We start from the raw sequence: 26,823 nt of genomic DNA, 5'->3' as shown, positions 1-26,823 counted from the left end.
GTGCTGGCCCTGCGCGGGCAGCAGCTGCCTCTCTGGTTTTGGAGCAGATCCTCGGCTCCAAGGGCGAGTCCCTCCGGCAGGTAGCATGGGGCGCTTCGTAGTCTGGGACTATGTGGTCTTTGCGGCCATGCTGCTGGTCTCGGCCGTCATCGGGGTCTACTACGCCTTCGCGGGAGGGGGGCAGAAGACCTCCAAGGACTTCCTCATGGGAGGCCGCAGCATGAGCGCCCTCCCTGTTGCGCTCTCCCTCACCGCCAGCTTCATGTCAGCTGTCACCGTGCTGGGCACCCCGGCTGAGATCTACCGCTACGGTGCCATCTTCTGCATCTTTGCCATCACCTACGGCCTGGTGGTGCTGTGCAGTGCCGAGATCTTCCTGCCAGTCTTCTACAAGCTGGGCATTACCAGCACCTACGAGGTAAGGTGGAATAGAAGGAGCCTTTCCACAGCCTTCAGGGAGCTCGGGGGCTTCTCATGCCTGCTTTCTATCTGTGTCCCTTTAGTCTCTTCCCCCAGATCCCCCTGCACTCTGTGCTGTCCGTAGAATCGTAGAATAATTTGGGCTGGAAGGGACCTTGAAAGGTCATGTAGGCCAACCCCCCTGAAATGGGCAGGGACATCTGCCTATCTCCACACTCCCAAGGGCAGGCTGCAACCTGCTATGTCCCAAAGTCTGCCCACGCTGCCTCTGCAGAGAGATGCTCAACCCTGCTGTCTTGGCTCAGGAGCTGTGCACCATGCCAGATCTGTTTCCTCACTCCAGATAGTACAGCAGGTGGATTAATCCTTGTGCAGCTTGGATGGTGACATGTGGTTAATGGTATGTAATTAATATACCAAGAGTAGAGTGCAAGAGCATCTAACATAGGAAACCAGAGTTCTCAAATCATGCTCCTTCCAGCTCAGGTGCTGCCACAAAAGTCCCCCTCTGCCAGAGTATATGTTTGTGCTGTTCCTAGAGATTTTGAGGAGACACCCTTTCCACCTGAGGCTGTTCACACTGGTGAATGTCTTCTCCCTCATGCTTATACAGGGAGGTTAGCAAGTGCTCTATGTCTGCAAGAGTTTTCGTTACTTCCACCAAAATATGGCTGAGCTGGTCTTCAGCTCAGTGTGTAAGTTAAAACTATGGCTAGCAGCACAGAGACATCTGGGGTGGTGGGACACATCATAGGTCAAGTCTGACTGTTTTGGGATGAGGAAGCATCTGGTCCGGACTTTCTTCTGATTAAGAAGGTGTGTGTAACCTGTTCATCTTCCTGTGTGGAGATAATTCCTTGCTGCAGATTTGGAGGCAAATGGCTCTTTTCACAGGGGAACATTGGGAAAGGGACATTGGTGCAGGTGAAAGTCCTTGGCTAGCTACTTCGGTCTTTTGCATTTTATTACACTGAACTGGGGCGCTGCAGTGCTGGAGGCTGAAAACAAGGTATCTGTTGGTAGATTTAGATAAGAATTCACCAACAGAAACCTCTGGTGGCTTCCAGTATGTTTTAAACTACTAATCTTTGGACTATCAGTTACAATGATACTTAATATAGGGCTCTCTTAAATAAAGACTTAGGACTGGAAACTCACTGATAATCTTGGTGTTAAATCAGAGTAATGCACCTATAAAAGATATATCTTCTATTTGTGAACAGAGTTCAGCAATTAAACAACTTTTTGTGTCTGTCCAGGGGTTCCGCACTGGTTCCTTGCATGGACATGCTCGCAGATCACATTTTAAATGCTCAATTCACGAGTGAGCACTTTGAGATACTTCAGTGTTTGTCTGTGTCGATTGAACAGACTGGCAGGTAAAGGAAATCCCTTTTGTGTAACCACACACCCTAGATGGTTGTTAGAACAGATAGTGGGAAGAAATCTTCCTTGCAGCATGACAAGCTCATTCAGAGCTTTTGTTGTTCCAGGCTATACAGAAAAGTGAGGGTTCCTGTTTTGCAAAAGGCTAGATTTCCACTTGCTGGCAGAAGCTGGTGAGCTGCTTTGGGCAGTGCAGAAGGTGAGGTGCCATGGGAGGAAGCTGCTGAGCACTGAAAACCTGCCCTCTCTCACAGCAGTTCAGAGTTTCCAAATTGACTGAGGCTTAGGAATAGCCATAACGTTTTTTCTCTCTGATTTCACAATAGAATTGGGTTCTGTTGTTTGCTGGTACGTCGTTGTGAACTTTTAGGTTGCCCTGTGTGGAGTCAGGAGTTGGAGTCGATGATCCTTGTGGTGCCCTTCCAACTCAGGATATTCAGTGATTCTCTGATAATACATGCTGGTCTTTGCCGAGTCACAGTGCTCAGCTCCTTGTATATTGAGTGCCTTGAGGCAGCTGGATACCACCAGTTTCCATTCTGCAGACTCTGTAATATACTGACAAGCTTATGTCTACTTCACTTGCTCATGTGTCATTACCCAGCGGTGAGGTCTGCTGAGAAATATCAAATCAAGTTGAATGAGATATCAATCAAGGTGACTCTAACAGTTTTGGCCATTCCTGAAATGTCACTATGCCCTTTCTGTATTGCTCATTGCTTCACTGTAGTCCTAACAATAGTGCGAGTTTTGATATAAACATTTGTTTTTTCTTCTCTTTTGTAGTATTTAGAGCTTCGATTTAATAAATACCTGCGCCTCTGTGGAACGGTCCTCTTCATTATACAAACGGCAAGTAAACCTCAAAGCCATTCTGTGGTCCTTGTAGCCACCAGGATTCTTCAGCTTAGTGTAACTGACTGTTTTTTCTGAATGGTTGATGAGGTTACCACAGTGCATGGGTGGCTGGGAATGGGAGAAACAAAGCTCTTGCTGCTCCAAAGGGATGAGGTGGGGAGCGGATGCTGGGCTACCTGCCCCTTTGGTCTCTGTGTGCATTGTTGAGCCCCCGGAGCAGTCACTTGGCATCAGCGCCACGCCAAGAGACGAGCGACCCTTCACTGCAGGGTAGCAGTGTGAAGAGCAGTTGTTCGCCTGCCCGCTTGAGAAACCCACAGCAAGTTAAAAATGTAAACATGCCCCAATTATCTACAGCAGCAGTTTTCATCCTGTGGTCCATGGATTCTGGGAGTCTGACTAATTCTCAAGGGTCTGTGAAAGGTGACAAAACAAGCTGTCAGGAGCTGTCATTTGCTATACAAGGGTTTGTGCCACCACCACTGGAAAAAAGCTGGGTGTCTGCGAACTGAGAAGTTGCGAATTACTGCCTTGGGGAATGTTAAACTAAAGCACTGCCTGCAATTATTGTTGGTGCAGTTTGTTGTATCCAGCCCATTCGGTGAGTCAGTATGAGACCATAGCTTTTAAATGTACAGCGAGCATGTGCCAAATGCACAAGAAACAAAAAGGTGTTCTTTTCACAATTTTGAAGTGAGCTTTTTGGGGAATTCAAAGCAAGAATGAATGTACAATCAGAAAGCTTTTCAAGTTACATGCTTGCTTTTTGGCCATCTTTGTATTTTTAAGACACACCAGGACTTATAGGGCAATCACACTTGCACCAATAAGATGGTGGTCAATGCAGTGCTAATTACTTATTTGAACAGTGCTGCTTAGCTGGCATTTATAGATACACAAGCCCATAGGAAAAGTGGAGTGCTAGCATGTGTGAATCCTGACACTTTCACGAGCAAATACAAAGATAACCACAGTTAGGTAAGTTGGAACAAGCTGAGCATAATCTTAGCTGGCAAAGATCAGAAAAATAATTCTTTACAACTTAAATATGTGCCCAAGGAAATTAACTAAAGATTTATGGGTGTCTTTCTTTACCAAGCACTAACAACTTAACCTGAATAATGATAAGAATTGTGAGGAAAGGAAACCCCCAAGATTTTAATGGTATAATTTTAACTGTTCTGTGAATATTGGCATGTGTTTAAAAGAAAAAAAATGTGTATGTAGTAATACAACCTGAAAAACCACTGAAGAACTGGAAAGATTGTATCATCAGTCTTGTTTTAATTTACACAAAAATGTGATCATACTCGTGACAGATTTTAATTTCTGATGGTTCAAAGCTTCTGGCACTTGTTTGCTGCCTATGAGAAAGCCACTTTTTCATGCTGAATCCCTGAATTAGCAGGACTGGAGAGATATGGGTTTGATTGATGGACTATTAGACGGATAAGGAATTGGCTGGATGGTTGCATCCAAAGAGTTTCAGTCAACAGCTAAACATCCTAATGGAAACCAGTAGTGAGTGATGTCCTTGAAGGGTCTATACTGGGACCTATACTATTTAATACCTTCATTAATGACATAGATAGTGGGATTGAGTTCACCCTCAGCAAGTTGGTGGATGACATCAAGTTGAGTGGTGCAGCTGATTTGAAAGAGGGAAGGGATGCCATCCAGAGGTACTTTTACAGGCTTGAGAAGTGGGTCCATGTGAACCTCATGAAGTTCAACAAGGCCAAGTGCAAGGTCTTACACCTGGGTCTGGGCAATCCCCAATATCAGTACAGACTGGGGGATGAACTGATTGAGAGCAGCCCTGCAGAGCAGGATACTGATGGATGAAAAATTGGACATGAGCCATCAATGTGTGCTTGCAGCCCACAAAGCCAACTGTATCCTGGGTTTCATCAAAAGAAGTGTGGCCAGCAGGTCAAGGGAGGTGATTCTCCTCCTCTACTCTGCTCTCATGAAACCCCACCTGGAATACTGCGTTCAGCTCTGGGACCCTTAACATAAGAAGGGCATGGACCTGTTGGAGAGGGTCTGGAGGAGGGACCACAAAAGTGATCAGAGGCTAGGAACACCTCTCCTATGAAGAAAGGCTGAGACAAGTTGGGATTGTTCAATCTGGAGAAGAGAAAGCTGCAAGGACAACTTATTGGGGCTTTTCAATATATAAAAAGGGCTTATGAGAAAAATGGAGAGAGGCTTTTTAACAAGGCCTGTAGTGACAGGACAAGGGGCAATGGTTTTAAACTGAAAGAAGGTAGATTTATGTTAGATAGAAGGAAGAAACTTTTTGCAATGAGGGTGGTGGGACACTGGACCAGGTTGCCCAGAGAAGTTGTGGATGCCCTATCCCTGGAAGTGTTCAAACCTGATCTAGTGGAATATGTCTCTGGCCATGGCAAGGGGTTGGACTAGATGATCTTTAAAGTACCCTTCGCACCCAAGCCATTCTATGATTCTATGATTTAGCAGTCCATGCTGACAGTTGCTGTGTGGACAGAAAGTCAAACATTGACTGGGCTTGACAAGTTTCAGTAGCTGGCTGTGAAAAGGTGCAGCTAGTTCTGAGGAGACATTCCCCAGGGACTGGTCAGGACTGGCAGCTTTCTTGGCCTACAAGCTATATATGAAAACCTAGAGAGGTCTTATGGCACCGAGGGAAACAAACACGTGCACACACGGGCGGGGAGTAGTACACAGGTAGGAATAACTATTTCCCCAATGGCCCCACCATCCTTTCTGGCATGTGCTTGTAACAGGTGCACAGCAAGGGGCCAGGGCAATCTGGGCATGCTGGGTGAAGTAGCCCCTCCATACTCATTTTCTCCTACAGCTGGATTACTGCTCACTCCAGTTACCTCTTGGCTCTCTCCCCAGCGTAGCTGCTGGCCACGTGGCAAAGCTCCACAATGGGGACTGGATTTGACCTGCTCAAAAGCCACAGCAAGTGATTCACCAGTTAGCCATCCTGCCCTGGTTTACTGCCTGTGCCTGGGGCGAACTCCACACTCATGTGAAGGGCAAAGGCTTGCTGGATGCCGGGTGACATCTAATTCTGCTGCTTTTCCATGCCCAAGTCCCACCCCTGTAAATCAGGGAGTCGGAAGAGTTCAGTCATGGAAAGTTGATACAAGTCAGCTCAGGATCTGATTGTGATCCTTCAAATCAAGACCACTGACCTTCACAGAAGCTGCACACTGAAAGCTGTGTTCCCCTGAACCATGCCACAGTTGAACCGTAGTACAAGGCAGTAATAACAGTGGTAAAAAAGCAAACAGGATTTAAAAATGTGCATAAAGAAATTATAGAGGATATCAGATTAAGTGTGCCCTTAAAAGTGGATGGAGTAGCTCCTTCATTTGCTTATATCTTTCCTGTATTGGGTGAAAACACAAATCTGATGATAATCACACATGGCTTCATTTTACTTATAATGCTATCCATAATGACTAACTAATGCTGTATTTTTTGTTCTTACTCATGTGCGTTATAGTTGCATACTAAGAGGCATATTGATCCCAAGACTGAGAAAATAAATTGTAATAGATTCCTTGGCAAAGAGTGTGTAAACCTCATCAACTTCCTTTTGCTCTTGTTTCTGCCATATGACTGCAGTTTTAAAGCAATAAAACAAGTTAATTATAAAAGCCAGGAAAAGCTGAAGAGGGATTTGGTATTCAAAAGTCAGTGGTATTTGTTTTAAGAACATTAGGCTGTGAGACTGCACTGCTGGTTAGTCTCAGACATTCATCTTCTAACAATTGGAATTATTTCTTGACTGTTAGGAATTATGGACTGCATAAATGCTTGACGAGAAACCATGTCAGAAAGCTATGACCTTTTCCAGGAATTTACATTGCTTTTGATTTCATATCTTTTTTCCCCTTCTAGACTTTATACACTGGTATTGTCATTTATGCTCCAGCTTTAGCACTAAATCAAGGTAAGATGAGTATACTCCAGCTGTTCTTCTGTATTATACTTTTTTCTGCATATAGCACTGGTATGGTTTTTTTGGGTAATGCACACTTAAAAATATAGCTCAAGAATTGACTGTGAAGTCTTCTAGGATTTCTGTTGATCCTGCTGGGAATTCTGCCGGAAGGCCTGCCCAGAGAAGTAGTCCCTTAATCGCTATCCTAGTCCCTTAATCGCTATCTGTAAGGGATTATAGAAGAGGCTTGAGCAAAAAATCTGCTCTCATTTACTCTGCCTCTCATGCAGTATCCTTAGGTCATGGCTGCATTCAGAAAAGTTAAGAAGACTTAAGTAAATGTTGAAGGCAATAGAGAGACTAAACACACATTTAATTCCCATGGCTAAGTGCTTTTCTTCAAGAGGAGAGTGAGGCAAAAGTTCTGTAAATATGGTTTTGGGCTGCCCAGAACTGTTTAAATCAGCCTATCATTTTTCCTGGAAAACAAATCAACAGCAAAGAGATCTTGAACTTAAGATGTTTTTAATGATATTTACAAAATGAAATACCTCCATTTTCTATTTCAAAATGACTCTGCTTTGAAAATGAGCCGCATTTATTTTTAAAGGGGAAAAAAGCTTTTATGTGGAGCCAAATGAACCTTTTAATCTGACACAATTAATTTGTCCACTTGGCAAGAAAAGGCAATAACAAAAGACAAATAAAAAATTAATCATTTTGGCTTGAATGAAAATCACACTTGTTCTGTTTGTCGGGGGTTTTTTTGGCTTGTTCATTGAACAAAAAGGAAGAAAAAACCCAACACTGTCTGCATTTGTCTCCACGTGTGTGGAAGTCCCACAGGTTTTATGTCCTTGATGTTTGTATTTGCCCTGCAAATACACACTAATCCAAGCCACGGACCTAGCTGGCTCCCAACTAGAAGCAATGATTTTCGTGAGTTTTGCTGCAGTGTTTCTCATGAGCCTGAGCTACCTGTTGGGGAGCACCCAGTGCCCTGCCTGGCACCACGTGAGCGCGCCAAGCCGGGGCAGCGACAGCTTGTGTGCCGACCGCAGCACAACGTTGTCTGGCGTAGACATACTATCATGTTTCCCTAAAAGAAAGGAGAATAAATGAAAGGCTTTTAGTCTGACACTTCTTCCAGACCGTGTTTGAACCACTTTGCCTCCGTGCAGCATCCCTATGTTGTTTACTTGTTTAAATCCTTGCTTAAGGACTCTGTGGGACTACCCAGGCTTCAAGGAAGGACATGTATTTTAAACCTTCCTGAGTTGAGGCCTACAAACATATTGGATGTGTTGATTGGCAGATTTCACATTAAAGACAAATAACTTCTTAGATCCTGAAATATATCTAACTTTTTAGCAGTTTCCAATGTCTGTAACAACTGTTTCATTTTGAGAACTGGTTAGGGCGAATCCCCTGGTCAAATCTTTTCATTGCCATTTTTTATTACCTCCTACTTTTGCATTTAACTTATTTCTATTTTTTTTCAACAACTGGATTGAGGGTGAAAAATTGACCTTAACTTTTTTGTCCCCAATGGCTTTCACACTGGTGCCATTTCCCTCTTTTTCAGTCACTGGCTTCGACTTGTGGGGTGCAGTGGTGGCGACCGGCGTGGTCTGCACTTTCTACTGCACGCTGGTATGTGGGCTCTTTGGCTGAGAAAAATCTCTGTTCCTTTCACCATTCACATCAAATATGGAATTTATTGGAAAGTAGCTTAACAACGGGTTCCCCCATGGGAGTACATTTCGCAGTGTAGCTGGAGCCTCAGGGCCATATTCACCCAGGGATGTCTCTGGATGCAAAGGTAGCCACGATCTGACTCAAACCTTTTCTGTTTTGATACATTCAAAATTCTGTTATTGCTGAAAGAACAGCAAAAAGATAGATTTTCCTTCCTAAAAATCCTCCTGTAATTTTTCTTCTACTTTAGTAGGGTTTAGCTGTGTAATTTGTCAAGAACCTGCTTACTGCAACTATAATAGTCCTGTCTGTTACTGAATGAAGCCACTGAAAATAGCAAGTGTCATAGGAACAGATTGGTCTTCAGGTTAGTGTTAATTGACCAAGTGTCTTGAAATTATTAAATGAAACCTCAGTGACAAATTTATTTGTATATGTTGGATTAAATTGTGTTTTATTCACATGAATGATATGCCTTCTGGAGTTAGTGGTACTGTATATATGTGAGATGAGCACTGTCTGCCAATTTATCTTCTGATACAAACTTCTGAATCAGGTTATGTGATGAAAGAAATACTAGATTAAACTATGTGTATGCCCAAAGTAAAATCTAACGCACTTCAAAAAAGGGCCAGGATGTCCTGCATAGGTTCCAGGGTGCAATTCCTAAACACTCCAGTACAGAATTATTTCTATTAAAGAAGAAGATGAAATGCATCTATTATGCATAATATGGATAATAACCTTTCTCTTAGTTGAATGTGAGTGCAAAGCAAGAGTGCTGCTGCCCTGTTGTACCTGATAACGTGCTGTTCCTCATACAGGGTGGTCTGAAGGCAGTGGTGTGGACAGACGTTTTCCAGGTTGGAATCATGGTCGCTGGATTTTCTTCGGTGATTATACGAGCTGTGGTGGTTCAGGAGGGGATTGGACGCATTGTAAATGATTCCTACTACGGAGGAAGATTAAACTTCTGGGAGTGAGTTTGTACTTGCAAATGATGTGCCTCTATTCCTACAAACAGAGCCCATGTGACAAACTGTGAAATTAAATTGTTACTGAAGGAGGAGGAGGGGAGGATTTGTGACCCAATTCTATATATTTTTAAACAAGCTTACCTGGTCTGAGGGATATTTTTTAGGTTTTACACCATGAAAAATCCTGTAAGGAGCAAAACCTTTTTATTTTGTCAAGTAGGTGTTTTAAAGCTACATTTTAGATTCTACTGAAAGTGAATGGTGAATAGGAGAGGGCAGTCATATTTGTTCTTCTAATTTGCAACCAGCTGATTCGGCATTTCAGCTGCTGACCCAAAACAGCTGGGGAAACAATAGTTTTTGTCTAATCTGAAACAGGGAAATGTTTTTCTTTTCCCTGAAAGAAAAAATAAAAGTAGTTTTAATAGTATTTTACTCTCCATTATTATAACTAATCATAGCCCAAAAATATCAATTTGCAAGGTCAAGAATATTCATTCTGTCAGTGTTGAATCAAAAACCACTTTAAGTTAAAAAAAAAGAAAAAAGTTATTGTACTGTTGATGAGAAACTTCACCCAGTGCGATTAGTGAGAGTTTCATGTGACAAGTATTTCCTTTGTCCATCAGTTCACAATACCCATCAGGTTGTTCTGTAAAATTTTTCCCCAAGTTCTTCAGTAAATAATTGATCTGTGGGCATTTTTTTTTCTTCTTGCGAACAGTCATTTTTTTCAATCTGTTTGGCTGATTTGCAGTGGTTATACTGCATTGCTTCTTCTCCCAATCATAGAGTTCACAGATGGGAAAAGAAAAGGAATAAAGTAATGTAATAGATTAAAATAATATTACATTGTTCCCAAAATAAGCATAATTTATTGCTATATTAAAGTGTGATTTTAAAAAATATATATTTATGGCCATTCATAATCTGTTATTCACTTAGACCTAAGCCAGCAAAATGTTTTACAGAGGCTCTGTCCACAAAGGCTGGGTGTGCAAACACTCCTTTAAATCGGTATCAGACTGGTGTCCCTGTAGATAAGCAGGCATATTAGACTCTTTACTGGAGCATCATTTCATCACAACAGTCACAGGCATTGTACGGCTTTACTTAAGACTGTACTTTATAGGCAAATAAATTAGTTAAACTTCACCTTTGGACAGATCAGGGTGTTTCACTGGATCAGGATTTCAGCTCTTGAGTTTTAAAATATGCTTTCCCTGTTTTCACATAAAGTTGGAGTATCTGACTGTTCAAAATCTGGCCAAATTAGCAGAGTTTGTATTAGAACAGGTGTGGGGAAATTTTTTCTCTTAGGTATTAAGGTCTTCTCATAATGAGAATATTTTCATATTCCAAATTTGTTTTCTCTTTTTCTTCTCATTGTAGTTTTAATCCCAATCCTTTGCAAAGGCACACCTTCTGGACGATTGTTATAGGTGGGACCTTCACATGGACTAGCATATATGGGATCAACCAGTCTCAAGTACAGAGATACATCGCGTGCAAAAGCAGGTTCCACGCAAAAATGTAAGTCTGCCTACAGTAACTCTTAATGTCTGAATTTAGCAGTAACTGTTCTTTATAAGGGCGATTTTTTTAAAAGGAATGTTTTTTGTCTATATAAAAACTATTTGTAAAGGGTAATAGCTTTCGCTTTCTGTTTTGTGGACCAGGTAGGTAGAAGACAAATCAGCACAATAAATACCGGTATTTGAATTACATGTAATTGCTCTAACATTGAACCTTGTGCCAGAATGTTTCACTATGCCAGTATTCTTGCATACAAATAGCTGCATTAAGGTTATATGCAACCTAAAGACCAAATAATATAGTACTTAATGCTGAAGCCATATCAACACAGCATCGTGAATTGCTGCTCTACTAAACCTAAATCATTGCGTGGGAATTTTGCGTAAATAAAGACTAAAAGATTTTTCAGTACCAATGAGTATATGCATGAGAAAATGCAGAAATGTTTTATTCAGTGGTAAAATTGCTGAGGAATCATATATTTTATTTCCATAATAATCATGACTTTTTCTTCAGGAATTCACTACGGAAATGGGCAGAGTTCTGTTTCCCTTCAGTTAAACATTTCTGATCAGCCTTTACTCTAGAATGGAGTACATTTACTAACTCTGTTATCTTACCTTTATCTTTAGTATCATTCCAGGAGTTTATAACTCAGGATTTAAGAATTATTAGCAAGCTCATAAAGTCATAATATATAAATGTACATAATGTATTTATAATCCCTATAAATTTTATAATGCAGTGACATACAGAGAAAGAGTTTTATGAAGGCTTTCACTTCATAAAGTCAGCAGAATACCCACAAAATTGTGCACAGTTTATAACTGAAATATTTTGGTTATGGCAATAATGAAAAATCTACTTTTCAGTCATTTACGCTGCGGACAGGAATGAGCTGATGCTCATCATCAGCCACATCTCCAAGTGTACAGTGCCACATCTCCAACACACCAGGTGGCTTCTCCACAATCTCTGGCGCGTGGCTGGGTTCCAGCTTCTCGGCGCTGCAGAGGCAGGAGGTGCATCCCACAGCTGTAATGCTGCCTGGCATGATTGCGTATAGGAAAACAGCCACATACGTTTTGCCAGATTTTGTGTGCCGGTGAGACTGTTCTTCCTGAGCACCTGCCCCACTTAGGGCTGTGCTCCTCTCTGGTACCCTCCCTCCCTTCTTTGTAAGGAGGGACACCTCCAGGGCATCCCAGAAGGAGACTGTGGCCAAGGGGAATCTGGCACCATGGCAGCTTCTGGGCAGATTTTCTAAGCTGCTGCAGCAGGTTTGACCAGGGCTGGAGGCTATCTGGTTCTGGAGGGGTTTGGATGGGATGTATAGCTCATACTGTGTTAGTGGTGGCACAGGTTTAATCAATCAGTGGAGTCCCCTCCTGCCGACGTGGGTGGTTGGACTCTGTGACGTCTTGCTTGCGCCTTGCTCATGCAGGGAATTTCCCCTGCATGGAGAAATCATTTTGTGAAATGGTTGCAGCTTGTCACAGCTATAAATGCTGCCATTCTGTGGTGACTATCATCTAGTCCATTTGCAAATGTAATTAGACACATCTGGCAAGTCATATTGGTGGCCTGCACCTCTTATTGCCATTTAACCTGTACACAGAAGTGTAAAATGTCAAAGTAATAGGGTTTTGTACCTCTGTGGCATTTACTGTAAGGCTTTATAGGAGGTAGCACAATAATAAATTGGAGCTGAAAAAATAATTCTTTCACAGATCTCAACTTGCAGGTTTTGGGAAGGCCTTTAACAGTGGCATAAGAGTAGGAATTTTCTCAGGCTTTTGGAAAGCATTTCACCCCATTCAAGAAACACACCAGTAGGTAGGAGCACATGCTGTCATCCTCAAACAGTAACTAGGCAAATTGAACGTAACGCTCATATATGAATGATAACTGGCACTTAGACCAGGAGATTTTTCAGAAAAATATGGGCTACTATCACATTTTTCTCTACTTTCCTTTCAAAGTCATCATCTGGCATGTTTCAGTGCTAAAATCTTAGAGCCAGCCTGAAACAAACAACAGAAGATAAGCCTTGTGCAGTCACAGTGCCTACTTCACCCAAACTCCACCCTATGTTACTCACCCAGAATTAATGGGAACACCTCCCTCCACGAGTGCTACAATTACTATACTCCAGTGCTTAGTCATAGGGTGTACCACAAGCTGGGATGTAAATCAGAAGGAAAAAAACAGCTTTCTTTTGAGTGTCGAACACTTTCTTTTCAATGTCAAACAAGAATTGCCAGATTCAGACAAACAATTTCTTTTACTTCCATGTGTTTCTCTTGACCTTCTAATCTTTACTACAGACTATATGCTAATACTGCTATACCTGTTCAAAAGATTTGGATTGATTTAACTCATTGGTTAAGTTCTGTACTAAATCAGCTTATAGGTAGATTATGCCAATGCAGGAACAGCTTCAGCTAAATGGATGCAAGACATCCAATCAATATGTAAGCATCTTTAAGAAGAGGCCTACTTTATTTTTACTAAATTAGTCTAGAGAGAAATTTAAAGTGCTGCTGGTTTTTTACTTAGACCACCCCTCATTGCAAATACAAAGCATAAATGCAGAGTTTCGTCTACTATGTGTAAGTTGGCTTTTATTTATATAGGTTGTTTTAAAGAGTTTACATTGTGCTTGCCAATAATTTGTCTATGGTATAAAACTGATAAGTCAACTAGTTAATCTACATTATGCCTTTCTGAAAATGTCCATTTCGATGCCTAATGAGGCCTATAAAGTTAGGTGTGCTTCTTGATTCATCCTGATGGTCCTCTAGAGCAGTCCAAAGGTTCGTGCACCATTCCTTCATGGGAACTGAAAGCACTAAAAGGCCTCCTGAAGCACTGCAAGCATGGATATATTTGCACAGAAACCAAAGGTCCTCCCAGTGGAGGTCTTAGCAGTTGGCACAGGTCATTGGTATGTGATCTGTCAGGCAGTTAAATCACTGTCGGCAGATGGTACACAGATAAACAGGAGGCAACTGCTGGAAAGGAACGCTGTTTTTCAAGGTCAAGCTCCTGGTGGGTATGTTTGCTTGAACTGACCACCCTAGGTGAGAACAACTTTGTGACCCAGGAGTCATCAAGAGCTGAGGAACATTTGAGAAGATCGGATAGTCAGATGGAAGGGAAAAGCCCTCACTGGGATAGGAGAACAATTGTTTTTCAGTGCCAATAGAGGCTGCCTTTTGTGTGTGGCAAAAGTACCATTAATGTCTGATGAAAATGCATTTCTGCTCCAGCGTTAGCTGAAGGTCCTGTCAGGATGTGGGGAGGCAATGGGGTTATTGGACCGTACCAGGCTCCATGTTGTTTCGTTACTAAAGGGGAAGCCTTGGGGATGGTGGTAACCCTCTGCTTTCTGGAAGTGGCAGCTGTAGGTGGCTCCAGACCAGGTCCCAGGTCCAAGTGCTTCATTGCTGCCTCCCACGGAGACTGTCCTGGGAGGAAATGGGGGATTTGTTGCTTTACAAGGACAACTCCAGCGTTGTGTAAGCGCGGCACTGCAGCTCCAGAGGCAAAGGAGTGCTGGTGCTGACTCAAAGGTGGTACCCCACACTTTGATCTGGGGCACTCCGCCTTACAAATCTATCCAGAGTTTGTCTTTATGGAGGGGTGTGGCAAGGGAGGAAGAGCATCATCTTGCCAGCTGCCTGCAACGTAAAACTCGTGCACATGATGAAACGTGGGGATTGTCATAACGCTCCCATCGTCTCCCAAGCAGACTTTGTCAAGGGTCAGGCACTCAGACCGTACCACCAAAACCAGAAGTGTAATTCCTGTATTTAAAAACATGATCTCACAGCAGGTGAAATAATGGGAGCCGTATCATGACTCCCTTTCCGGTGAGAGCCACTGACCAGGAGGTCTCCTCAGTGCTGGCATGGGTGCTTGCTCGCTTGTCACCAGCGGGGTCTTGTGGGACGCCAAGCTCTCACATGGTGCTTCCGTGTGTGTTGCTGCAGGTCCCTCTACATCAACCTGGTGGGCCTCTGGGCCATACTGGCCTGCGCGGCGCTGTGCGGCCTGGCCCTCTACTCCATCTACAAGGACTGTGACCCCTGGGCATCAAAGCAGGTGTCGGCACTCGACCAGGTAGGGCCCCACGTTTCAGGGGAAGGTGGTGAGGGGGCTGCCTTCCTCTGCAGCCATAATAACCAGACAGGGGTGGTTCAAGAGGCAAGGAGTTGGGAATAATGAGATGCCTAAGTCCTGATACCCACCTAATATCAGGCAAGTCTGTAACACTGAGGGATTAAGCTGAGACCATGGCGGGAGGGAATACCCTGGAGAAAGCAGCAGACATGTCCTTGCCACTGCTTGGTCACAGCGTCCCCAGCTGTGCTGGAGCTGCAGGTCCCTCAGCACCAGGGCGGCAGGGAGAGCAGCGATGTGGAGAGTGCTCAGTCCACCCACGTCTGCAGGGGTTTGGGTTTTTCACTCAAAAGGGGCCCGGGAGTGCCAGCATTGCATGAAACAGCGCTTCAGAGAGAAGCGAGGGGAAGGGGCTGCTGCCAGGGACAGCCGAATCGAGCGGTGCCTGTGTGAGTGACTGCAGGCCCTCATGAGCTGCTTGGTACCACCCGACCTAAACCGCTCTGTGCCAAGGGAGGAGAAAGCCTTTTCAGATTCAAAACGTAATCGTGCCCAAAGCATACACCTGGGAGAAGGCTACCAGCAGGCAGTTCTTTGCTAGTGATGGTGCATCCTTCCCTCCTTCAGAGGAGAGCTGGGCAATCAAACCATGTTGTACCGTGCTGCGGAGAAACCACCTTGTAAGTGATGGTGGCCTCCCCCTAAATAGGCCCTGAGCAGCAGATTTACCTGAGGAACAAGAGCTCTGGGAGCCCGTAGACTGACCAGAGTTAGGGCCCAAGGAAACCATGCAAGTCTTTTTTTTTTTGTATATTTATGCTTGGGATAATCATAGGCTCTGAATAATGTCCCACGGACAATAGCTAGAAAGCCAGGAGAAGAGCACAGACAGCAGTAGCTGAGACAGGACCACTTGGTCTTTAAGGGTAGATAAAATGAGATAAGGAAAGCCAAGGTGGAAACCTGAAGGAAATTAAGTTCCTGTCAGTCAAATTCTTCTGGTGAAAACTGGAAGCAAGATACTAAAAACTTGTCTGTGAAAAATGGTTCACAGGAAGAAAAATCTTAACTCTTTCCAGCAGTCATATCTGCAAAGGTCAACAAATGACACATGGTTTCCAATAAGAAAATTGTTCTCGGGTACCCTGAGGTTATTGGACTGTATCTAAAAACCTTTTTGTGGAGTCAACAGCAGGCAGAAGCATCTACTGTGGCACCCAAGCCCAATACAGACTACCTGCTGCCCAGTAGATGCCATTTCCTATGCCGTCATCACTGGAAAGCAAGCCTGAGGGCATGGCTGTATACTCACCTCTGCGAGGTGGTCTAAACAGACTTTGCTGTATCTCAATGCCAGTGAGAAAGCTATAACAAAAATAATACAGTGACAAAAAGAAAGATCAGGGTAAGACAACAATATTTCTTACTTTGAATTTTTCAGCTAATGCCATACCTCGTGCTGGATATTCTCCACGATTTTCCAGGAGTGCCAGGGCTTTTTGTGGCTAGTGCCTACAGTGGAACATTAAGGTAATTTAATAATTTGGAAACTAGTGTCTTTTTTTTTTTCTTTTTTGTTAGCGCTAAAGTCACATTTATACTAAAACTTTTGCATTTCATTTCTTTGTCTACCTAATTTTTATTCTTTAAAAAAGTACTATAAGGTCTTTGATGATGCAGCTTAAAAATCCATAGTTTCTAACAGTGGCGCTCTGAGGTCCTAGGACACAAAGCTGTTTGGGGTTCCCTACCAGCAACCCCATGAAAACAGCAATCATTATATATTTTTACCAGTGGAGACAAATCAATCCCCTTCTATTCCATAGTGGGGAGTGTTTTGTTCAGCTTTCCCAAGGAGCATCTTTTAGGAAACATTGCCTCTCTCGAGGAAGGCTATGAACTATAGTAAACAGATAAAAATGAAGAAACTTAAGAATGTGACACCAGAGTAATATTTTGTTCTGAGTACTTGTAGTACTTTAAATAGAAGGAACACCCAGGATATTTGTTTTTTATGCACTGAGGGAAAGCTGGTAGTTTTTGAGAGCAAGGTATACATAGACACAAGGTCACCTGACTGGCTTTGTGCCTTAGGAGAGCTGGTTTCTCTGACCCCATAGGGAGCCTGGAATAGTTCAGTTTGGACTAGGTGCCTAATTTTTAGATGACTATAGTTAGATTATCTGAATCCTCCTCTGAGAGTGCATTCAAAGGGATGTGGAAATTTTACCTACCCAGATATATAATGTGTAGACCATTTGTGAAGGTATCACATACGAGCAGTGTTTACAGCTTAGCCACATGTAATAGATATCTTCATTGACTTCTCCAGGCCCATCTTTTCATCAAGGTTTGCCTTGTCTTCACTAAGAGCGTTATTTTAAACAATTTTTGTAAGCTTTAACTGCATCACCCGGAATAATAAGTTATTTCAACTAATACAGCAGTTACATTAGTTTTCTGATACTGCTCTAGACAGTGGCAGTTTCTTTCTGCCAGTAACCCATCTGTTACCTATGATTTCAGCTGCTAAGATAAAAAAATTGTATAAATCTTGCCTCCTGTAGTACAGTGTCCTCCAGCATCAATGCTCTGGCCGCCGTGACTGTTGAAGACCTCATTAGGCCATACTTCAGATCCCTCTCTGAAAAGAAGTTGTCATGGATTTCCATGGGGATGAGTATGTCTGGAAAATATCTTTTCCACTTTTGCTTTACAAAGTGAGGGCTTGATTTGGATCTCACCTATGGCAGTGTAAGTCAGGAGTAAGTACATTCACATCAGTAGGACTATGTTGGTGCAATACTTGGGGGAGACAAGATCAGCTGTGTAGGTTTTACACAGAATGGGGGACAAGCTATTTCAAATGAGCATAAGGAAAAAAGAAGCCACCTTGTTTGATCTTTAAGCAGGAAAGATGCACGACATCTGTATTCCATATTGATTTGCAATACTACAAAGCCAAATGTCTCCTGTTATTTTTCTTTCATCTGTCACAAATGAGGCGCATAGGAAACAATTTTGTAACAAACCTTTTGAACTGAGTGATACGTGAGCAATAGCATTGTGTCCCAATAACATTCCAGATAATGAGAAACTTCACATCTTCTCTGATATACTCAGACCCTCACTCTGTTTAGCTTCTCTGTTTAATGTAGCTCAAAGAAGAAAGTCAGAACTAGGCTGAGCAGATGGTTTAAATCTCTGAAGCGCAGGTTGTCTCTGCTAGTTGCACTGTCTGTGACCAGCTGCAGGTGTAGCCCAAGACAGTGTTTGTAGTAAGCATGGAAAAACCACAGTCCCAACACAGAGCCGTAACCTACTCATACCACTGGTGGCAGATGACAAGTATTAAATATTTTCACCAGAGAGCAGTTTCTTAAACATTGTTGCAAACAATGTTTATGCCAAAGTTGTTGTTGGTCTTATCATGAGTTGCTTGACATATCACATTAAACAGTGAGGTTAACCTATTGCTTGTGCAGTGAAACTCAGCAGGGGTGGATGTTGAAAAAACAAATAAGCCAGTGTTATGGGTCCTGGGAAGAGACACAACATCCTGGTGACCCGAGATGTTCTTTGTCACGGTGCCAGCTCCCAGTAATCTGCCAGCATTTACTTTCTTGCTCCAAAGACTTTAGACTGAGAAGCAAAAATCATTCCCTCAAAAGAAGGACTATGACACAGGAGGTTATCTGAGAAATACAAACAATATGTGTCATATTCCCACTATAGCTAATCCATATGGCTGCCATTTAGTAACTAATCTTTAGTAATATACAGAAAGAGGATTTTTTTCAAGTTTGCATGATCTCTTCTTAATGTAAACAGAAACCTGACCTTTTGTCCAATTCAGGCTCCCTTAGAAAAACCCCAGATGCTAGCAGGTTTGTTTTGAAGATGTCAGGGGCCATGCTGGGTTAGATGCAAACCTTTCCATTAGTGATTTTCAAACTTTGGCAGATTTACACGTTATTCTGCCTTTCCCACACAGGCCTGTTTTATGGCGGAGTCTGCATCGCTATGGCTGCACTGGCATCTCTCCTGGGAGCCTTGTTGCAGGTAGGTGTCAGACTGCTTTTTCATGCCCATGTTGAATGACCTGGAATGAATTATGTAAGAAAATAATTGCTGGATACCATTATGAGATTAGTTTTTATTCTTTGTTGGGTACTGGCCTCAAACAGCCCATGACTCATCCTGTGCATGTAACTATACCAAGTCCTGCCAGCTGAGTACACACCAGTTAAAAAAAACCTCCTAAATTCCTTCTCAACATCTTCCCTTCTTGCCATGTTGGAGGCTTTAAGTTTCTTGCACAGGGCCTGATAGCAGACTCTCTTCCTTCCTCAGGCAGCACTCAGCATTTTTGGCATGATCGGTGGCCCCCTTTTAGGACTGTTTGCCTTGGGAATCCTCTGCTCCTTTGCAAATGGAATTGTAAGTAGAAATTTAAAGCCTTGTTCATAGAAAATTTTGATCATTTTGGGCATCTCCTTCCTCCTCTCCCCCCAATAATTTTATGTTAGACAGCATGTCTTTGATACTTTCCATGAGGACATTTCCCCTTGCTCCCTTTCCTCCTTATTCCAAGGAATTGATGAACAGGGCTATATAGGAATTTGAATTTCCATCCCATGAAGAGATTTACATGACCAGAGCAGGGGAAAAATATCAGGGCAATGAAAATGAAACTTTGGCAAGGATTTCTGGAAAACCGAATTTTAGAAGCAGGGAACAATGTGGCTTGAGATATAGCTGAGCCAGTAGACTCAGAGGATGCTGTTGGGATAAATGGGGCCCAAGAACTTGCAAACTGAATTGGGGTGTTCTCAGAGTGCTTCAGTATCGTGAAATTATAATTTGCACAGGAAGAAGCTATTACATCAAAAAATGGATTTGACGAACTTTGAGAATATGGTCCATGGGTCTGGCAGGATTGCTATTTAGTAAGGTTCACTAATCACTAACCTTTACCTCTTTGCAGTTGCAAATTTTATGTATATACTAAAAAAAAATAAAATTGCTAGCTGTCAGCCAAAAAAAATCCCCACCCTGCTGTAGAAGAGACTTTTGCAAAAACAGATCACATGAGAAAAAGGGAAAAAAATGCTTCTGTATTTGTTCAGGGAGGGCCTCAAATAAAGCGTTATTTTCCCATATACCATGCAACCCAAAGCTATCCTTTGATTGTAAAGGCATAGTGGCAAAAGAAAAAGAGGTAAGCTCAGGAGCTGTGAGTAAATACCATATTTCCCAAAAGGGGAATGAAGTAAACTCCCCAGCTGTATATTTCATTTTTGCTATGGAGCCTACAGTTTAGATTATCTTAACTGTTTCTTACTCACCTAGGTGTTGTTTTTTACAAATATCCTTTTGCGTTTCATGTAAATCCGAGTTTCATTTTCTGTTTTGCAGGGTGCATTTGTGGGTCTTATCAGTGGCTTTGTTATTTCACTTTGGGTTGGAATTGGATCTCAGATTTACCCTCCACTCCCAGAGAGGACCAAGCCACTATATCTCTCAACTGCAGGCTGTAATATATCCTCAGGAAATTTTATGTCAACAGAAAATCCATTAACAACAGTCTTCAACACACCAACTGCAGAGAGGTACACAAGTTCATCATGTGCAATCAACAAAGCATCTATTGTTTTAAAGCAACATGAACATCTGCCTAGCATTTGGGTTACTATAACTATCCCTCCCTTTTTTACCTACCAGGCTGTTTAAGATGAAACAGTTTTCTCTGATTTTTTTTTTTTTCCTGTCAGAGTGAAGTTTGTCTGAGTTATCCCAGACCAGAAGTCAAAGTGAATCTTCCTATTGATCCAAAAAACTTCAGCTCAATATTTGAGTCTAAAAGCTTGGATATACCTTACTGTGAACCATAGTGTTAAAAAAAGCATAACATTTATAGTTATTGGATTTACTTCCACAGTCTGTCACATGAATTAAAGCCGTAGGCAGTTAAAGGGCAATTTGCCAGTTTAACAGCTCCACTGACAACAGCTTGTCTGTGCAGAAATAGTTCCATGCAGGAAATTCAGAAGAGGGCATAATCTGTGTAATGGGCAAAACAGAAGGGACTTTCTCCCCTCTGCAATTACCATATGTCCATTACTTTGGACAGTTACAGTTAAGTGTAACAGTTATGAACAACAATATAGGGAACAGGGGGAACGGAAAGAAGCTGAACAAACACGTTTCTAGGGGTTCCTAATCCTTACACCTTAGAGCATTATACACACATGTACATGGTGCCCAACATACAGTTTCATATACTACACCTCTCACACCAGGCCTCCACCATTGCTGATGGCTGCAGGGAAGCAACTGTTGCAACAGAGCACATAGTCAGGGAGAATAAAATAAGGTGTAACCTGAGGTGTGACAGTTGCCCCATTGTTTTTGGCTGTTTAGAGCTGCACATGGATGATTTCCTACTTTTTTTTTTTTTTGTGTCTCCTTCTTTAATTTATGTCCCCATTCTAAAGAACTTATCCCTTCATCTGGATAAATGGAGTGCTCAGCTCTGCACTAGATTCCTAGCAGAGAAAGGACTGTTCAATGCTTTGCCTTGCTAAACTGTCCAGTCTCAAGTTCCTACAAAGGAACTTGTCCTGCAAATTTTAGAACAAATTTTCTGTGCACATTTTATTGTGCGGAGGTAGTTCAAGACTACCAGGTCACTTGGTTCAGAAGTAACTATATTGATACGCTGTCTGGAAACAGACAACATTTTCAAGTTGCTTGGAATAGGAAGGCAGAGATTAACACTTCTTCTGCTCTTTTTCAGGCCTGCCCTGGCAGACAACTGGTATTCCTTGTCTTATCTCTACTTCAGCACACTTGGGACACTTATCACAGTAGTTGTGGGAATAATTATCAGCCTCCTAACAGGTACTAGTTCCAGATCTGTGATTGAATGTCTCTTAGATCTCTTTCAAACTAAGATGACCAGAGAGCTGACATTGCCACAAGAAGTGCTGGTGACCCTATTGCAAACGCTGTGTAAAGGTTACCATCCTAAATCTCACTTCCTCCCCTCAGCCCTTCTGCATCCCATTTCTTGGTCTCTGCTCACATCAAAAGTTACTTCAAATTTCTAAGAAGAAAGAAATGTCAACAGTTTTTTAACCTGAGGGGAAAAAATATATGAGACGTCTATCTTTCCTGTTTTATTAGATGCCAGCAGGGGCTGGAGGTTTAAGGGCTGTCCCTGAACATTGCAACAACTCCAAGCAAGGAGATACACCCATGCTTCTAGAGGACAAAAGCAGTTTTACCTTGAGTGAGTTCAGAGCACTCAAGGATTATTGTCTGCATCTGTATAGTGCATGTTTTTCACCACAGTCCCCAAGCACGTACCTAAGAGCTGCAGACCCTGTGCACAGCTGTTACCTTCTTTCTCAATTTCCCCTGTACTATTTGTACAAGGGGCAAAAAGCAGCAATCCCCACAGGTAAAAGGGGGGACTTTGGTTTCAGCCCATGGCCTTGCTATTTTTGCATCTAGGCAAGATGCAAAGCACATCTGTCATCCACCTCATGCATGGCAGAAATAGCACAAAAGCAGCTGCTCTCACAGCTTTCCCCAGATTCCTATGCCCAGCCAGATTCCTATGACAACCCTCATCTTCAAGACTGTTAGATTTCAGACCTATTAGTCTGACCTACAACTGCTCCAGAGCTATGAAACTCCAAACCCAGCAGACAAACTTGCTTCTATTAGCTCCCCTGTGCCTCGCAACTAATAAGCACAAGTTACACTTCTACTATTTTCTTTTCCTTGTGAGTTCCTAGAGGATTTGCTCCATCCTTACTTCTGAGCACAAACTCTTCCTATTGCTATAGTGATATTTGTAAACAAATTTTGCTTCTTACCAGGCTGGGATCAGGTCACTCACAGGCCGTGAAACAAAGCATGGAAACTGGGCAACTCAGTAAATCCAGATGAGATGATAGTCTCAGCCCAAGAAACAGAAACCCTCAAAAACCCCTAACCTAACCACCATGTCACCCTACTTTTTGTGGGTCAAGATCCCATTTAAGCCTCAGGTGGCATTCAGAGCTAATTCTCAGCACCTGCATCTCCTTTTTTTCCCACACACATTCCTACACAAAAATAGTTAATCTTCTATGCCTTAAAAGTGCCAAAACATTCCATTAACCCTCATCCACCTGCCTTGGGGCTGCCCTTAAATAACACACTATAAAAATTGCTGGTGACTGGAGACAGGAGTCTTGCTGACAGGGGGATGAGGATTGGGGCTCAGTCTCCAGGGCAGCACTTGGTACCACAGCTTCTGGACTGGCAGCATGGTGCCAGATATCATTGTATGGGATTCCTCCGTTTCTGACAATTGTCTCAAGTTTTTGACGTAATAAGAAATCTGAGGAGGATCTGGGAAATGGCTAAGGCATTTCAAATAGACCTTGAGGGCTCATTTTATATTTTGAGAGGTGCAGGGTATACACTATTGTAAAGAAATGATACCTAAGGCCTGTGATTGCTTGATGGCTTTTGCTGCATGACTCTTTCCTGCTCACCTGGCCTGGTGCCCATAGCTGGGCTCTGACATGTCATTTTGCATGCGCAAACAGGGCTGATGATTGATTGAAACATGCCTGTTTTGCAGGAGGACTAAAGCAGTTGCTGACCAAGGAAGATTTCCTCTCCAACTTCTCACGGTCTAAATCTGAGACAGTAAGTGTAATCATGCACCTCTGATTTAAATCAATCTTTCTTCCTGGGGACAAAAGCAAACAGTCCCTGGCTTATTTTTTCCCACTAGGATGAATAGTACCATATGACTGTCTCCCTTAAGGTAGTAGCAGAGTGCAAGGCAGGTAGGAGTAAAGCAGCTGGCATAGGCAGGGAAGTTATGTTTGACCAAAGCTTGACTTCAGCAAACAACAAAGCAGCAGCTGAGACAAGGGACAGTTGTTCTCCAGGTTTCTGCCAAAATACTCCCTCACTAGCCTCTTGGAAGCTGGCCCAAGGCACACTTTGGACTGAGCAAAGCTTCCTTTGTTTGTAAACATGTGTTTTCTAAAGTCTGTGGGTTTTTTGGAACTTCAGCTACTGTTTGAGAGAAAACATTTCTAGTCAGTGTAACTGTTTCCTAGCTCCCTCCCTAAGATATAAGAGAAGGGGAGACATTATTGAATAATAACATACCTTAGAAGGGAGAATGTAGGGGAAATTCGTTTGTTTTTACAATAAACTATAGATCACTTTTCAATCAGTATCACCAGGATGCTGAACATTCAAGCTCAGCTTTGTTCAGAGCTTTTCGAGTGCTGCAGTACAGGCAATGATCATACCTTTGAGATGGTCCAGTTTGCAAAACGTTTTTCCTCCATGATGGCAACTCCTTTTAGCATGATCTCATATATTTCAGCTTCTGCATATGAACACCAGGGAGAGAAAAGGATTTTTACAATACTACTGTGATGCTGTTTGCCTGTGTCACGACTGGAGACCAGCTATCCAGTTATTGTCATTCACTGTCTTTAATGGGCCAACATCTGTTTTCACTATCTGGGAATTTAATCCCTGAAGTCTTTTGGGAAAAAAAAAAACAAAAAGCACTCACCCACATAGAAGTTAATGTCCACAGCCATACTATTTTTACCCCCAGAGTCAGAAACAAGTGTCTGCCTGGTTATACAGCTAGGATCTGGATAACACGTGGCTAGCATCACAAAAAATGCAGAAAGTTGTTGAGAAAAAAAATCAGGGGGAACTGAGCAACTTCTTGCACATAAAGAGCTCAACATCTCATTATGTTTAACAGAGATGGAACATAAAAGCAATGATGGGTGTTAATCTGCTTTTCATGTGAAAAGATAGGGCAAGGACCAAGGGCTGGGAGTCCATAGCTCAAGGGCTTAGTGGTGACAGATTGCTAGGCATGAAAACAGCAATTAGAACTTTGCACACCCGAAGATACTTTAGACACTTCCCAGGACAAGAACATTTATGTGACAAGAACATTTTACACAACTAGTACCTTATGCAATAAGAAACTTTCCATGCCCCTAGAAAAATACCAGCTATTCCAATGAGTAACTATTTATGTTCTGTCAGCAACCAGCATGTGTTTTCCTGCAAGGCATCCTGTATGTTGGCCTGACTCTTCTTGCCTGCAGGTCGAAGAGAGGAAGACTGTTTCTTCCACTTCACAGCATGGCTTTTGTCTTTTGTTTTTTAGCCAGAGAAAGTGGAAGTGTTGAACTGGAAACCATTTACTGTGGCAGCTGAAGGAACTGACAACCCTGCTTTCAGCCACATTGAAATGGATGTTGCAAGCGATAAGGACAAAGTCAATGGCCTTCATATATGACATGGGGCCAGGTCGGCCCACGACGACAGTTTTGTTCATGTAAAGCACTGCTGACATTCCTGTGGTGGGTCAGTTATCAGCCCTGCTGGGGTCATGGGCAGGTGTCTGCTGAGCTTCGTGGCACTGTCACCCTTGCATGACCTTGACATTAGTCAAGAAAGGAATCAGGTCTTTCTTCCACTTCCTCTCTCTCTCACTCTGGATCTTGGTGACAGGGCTTAAGGCAAAGTTTCTATGTGAAATATTTGCCTGATATTCTTGAGCCTCCTGGAAAATATCTGCTTTTAATCTCAGTTCACTCTCAGAGTAAATTTTTTATTTGGTAAGAGCACTGTTCCCCCAGACATGGCTGTTTTTCTGGTTTGTTTTTTTCTTTTTTCTTTTAAGGCATTGGAGGTATGAAGAGATTAGGGCTGTGGGATCTTATCAGATTGCAAGAAACAGTGGGTCTTTTTTTAATACCGGAGGTGTATTTAGTGCCACCTGGTTCCTTTATAGAACTGATCCTGAGAGCATATTTATTTTGCTGTTTTTGTCATATATGTTTGTTTTTGTCAAGCCACTTGTTCCGTGGTTACCTGCATCTCTTCCTCTGTGCTCACTGCTGGAAGCTACCAGACTGTCCTTGGTGATGGGTAGAGGCAAGAGTCAGAAATAGCCTTCCGTTCACGCCCCGTCTCCCTCTTCTTCCCTGTCTTGCCCTTACAGAGCTGGTCCTCAATAAGGAAAAGAGCTATTTGGGCTTTTAATTCAATGCCGTATAGCAGAACTACACTAGTCTTCTACTTCATGCCCAGTGTGCTGGCCTAGGCCTCCTCTTCCACTGGGCTGGGCATAGCACAGCAGAGATGTTAATGCAAGAAGAGGGCCCTCTTTGCTGTACTGGACAAGAGGGAAGGCTGCATCTGCAGTTGCCACTGCTGTTACCTGTGGAGCTGTGAACTGAAACCTCATGTAGCCATTTGTGTTCATGCAGTCGCTGTTGCCCCTCTGGGGATTCACGTTGAAGGTTGTTTCAGATCAGGCAAAAGCACGTCATGTGTTTTGGCAGGCAGGCAGAGTCCACTGCGCAGTCCCCCAGGATGGGAAGGGATCGCAGAGGCTGTCATTTGGTGAAGGCTTCTCCAGGGCTGCAGGGCATGGGACAGCTCATCCTCTGGCTGGGCTACCAAGAGAAGCTGAACAGCACATCCACTCCACACCGTGCACTGTACCTGTGGTTTGGGAGGGTGAAAACCCCCATTGCTTCCTTACCCTGCATGCTTCCTGGTGCAGCAGGGAACAGACTCTGACTCACTGTGTAGTTTTTGTACTGCAGACTTTTTGCTATGGCTACATGCGGGTATTTAAAACTCCTCTACAGCAGCCGAATCAAGTTGCAAAATAAAAGCCATTGCAGGAAAGTCAAGCTGTGCACCTTATAAAGCAGTCATACTCAAGAATCAACTGAAAAACTGACTGCGTGTCTTAAATGCTTTCTAAAAGTTATGTTGCATTTGTGCCATGTGCTGAGTTGCTGTAACTTG

General features: G+C 42.9%; 1 protein-coding gene across 1 annotated transcript; it reads left to right on the top strand.

Moving 5' to 3' along the window:
- Positions 1 to 85: 85 nt before the first annotated feature.
- On the top strand, positions 86 to 25,297 carry SLC5A8 (solute carrier family 5 (sodium/monocarboxylate cotransporter), member 8). Its single transcript, XM_010288558.1, has 15 exons — positions 86 to 418; positions 2,593 to 2,658; positions 6,568 to 6,619; positions 8,196 to 8,263; positions 9,133 to 9,287; positions 10,678 to 10,818; positions 14,817 to 14,946; positions 16,388 to 16,476; positions 17,514 to 17,626; positions 18,941 to 19,008; positions 19,300 to 19,386; positions 20,365 to 20,558; positions 21,746 to 21,849; positions 23,588 to 23,655; positions 25,166 to 25,297. The coding sequence occupies exons 1-15, from the start codon at positions 86 to 88 to the stop codon at positions 25,295 to 25,297; spliced, it is 1,800 nt and encodes a 599-aa protein (XP_010286860.1).
- The last annotated feature ends 1,526 nt before the right edge of the window (positions 25,298 to 26,823 follow it).

This window comes from Phaethon lepturus, unplaced genomic scaffold (assembly GCF_000687285.1).
Source record: "Phaethon lepturus isolate BGI_N335 unplaced genomic scaffold, ASM68728v1 scaffold10486, whole genome shotgun sequence".
Lineage (NCBI taxonomy): Eukaryota > Metazoa > Chordata > Aves > Phaethontiformes > Phaethontidae > Phaethon > Phaethon lepturus.
The sequence above is the reverse complement of the archived record's forward strand: the minus strand, read 5'-3'. Positions and strand labels throughout refer to the sequence as shown.

Excerpts from the sequence above, each read along its gene's own strand:
- SLC5A8 (XM_010288558.1), top strand. The coding sequence starts at position 86 with ATGGGGCGCTTCGTAGTCTGGGACTATGTGGTCTTTGCGGCCATGCTG. Across the intron at positions 17,627-18,940 it reads ATGGATTTCCATGGGGATGA|GCCTGTTTTATGGCGGAGTC; the intron begins GTATGTCTGGAA and ends TTTCCCACACAG. Across the intron at positions 19,009-19,299 it reads TCCTGGGAGCCTTGTTGCAG|GCAGCACTCAGCATTTTTGG; the intron begins GTAGGTGTCAGA and ends TTCCTTCCTCAG.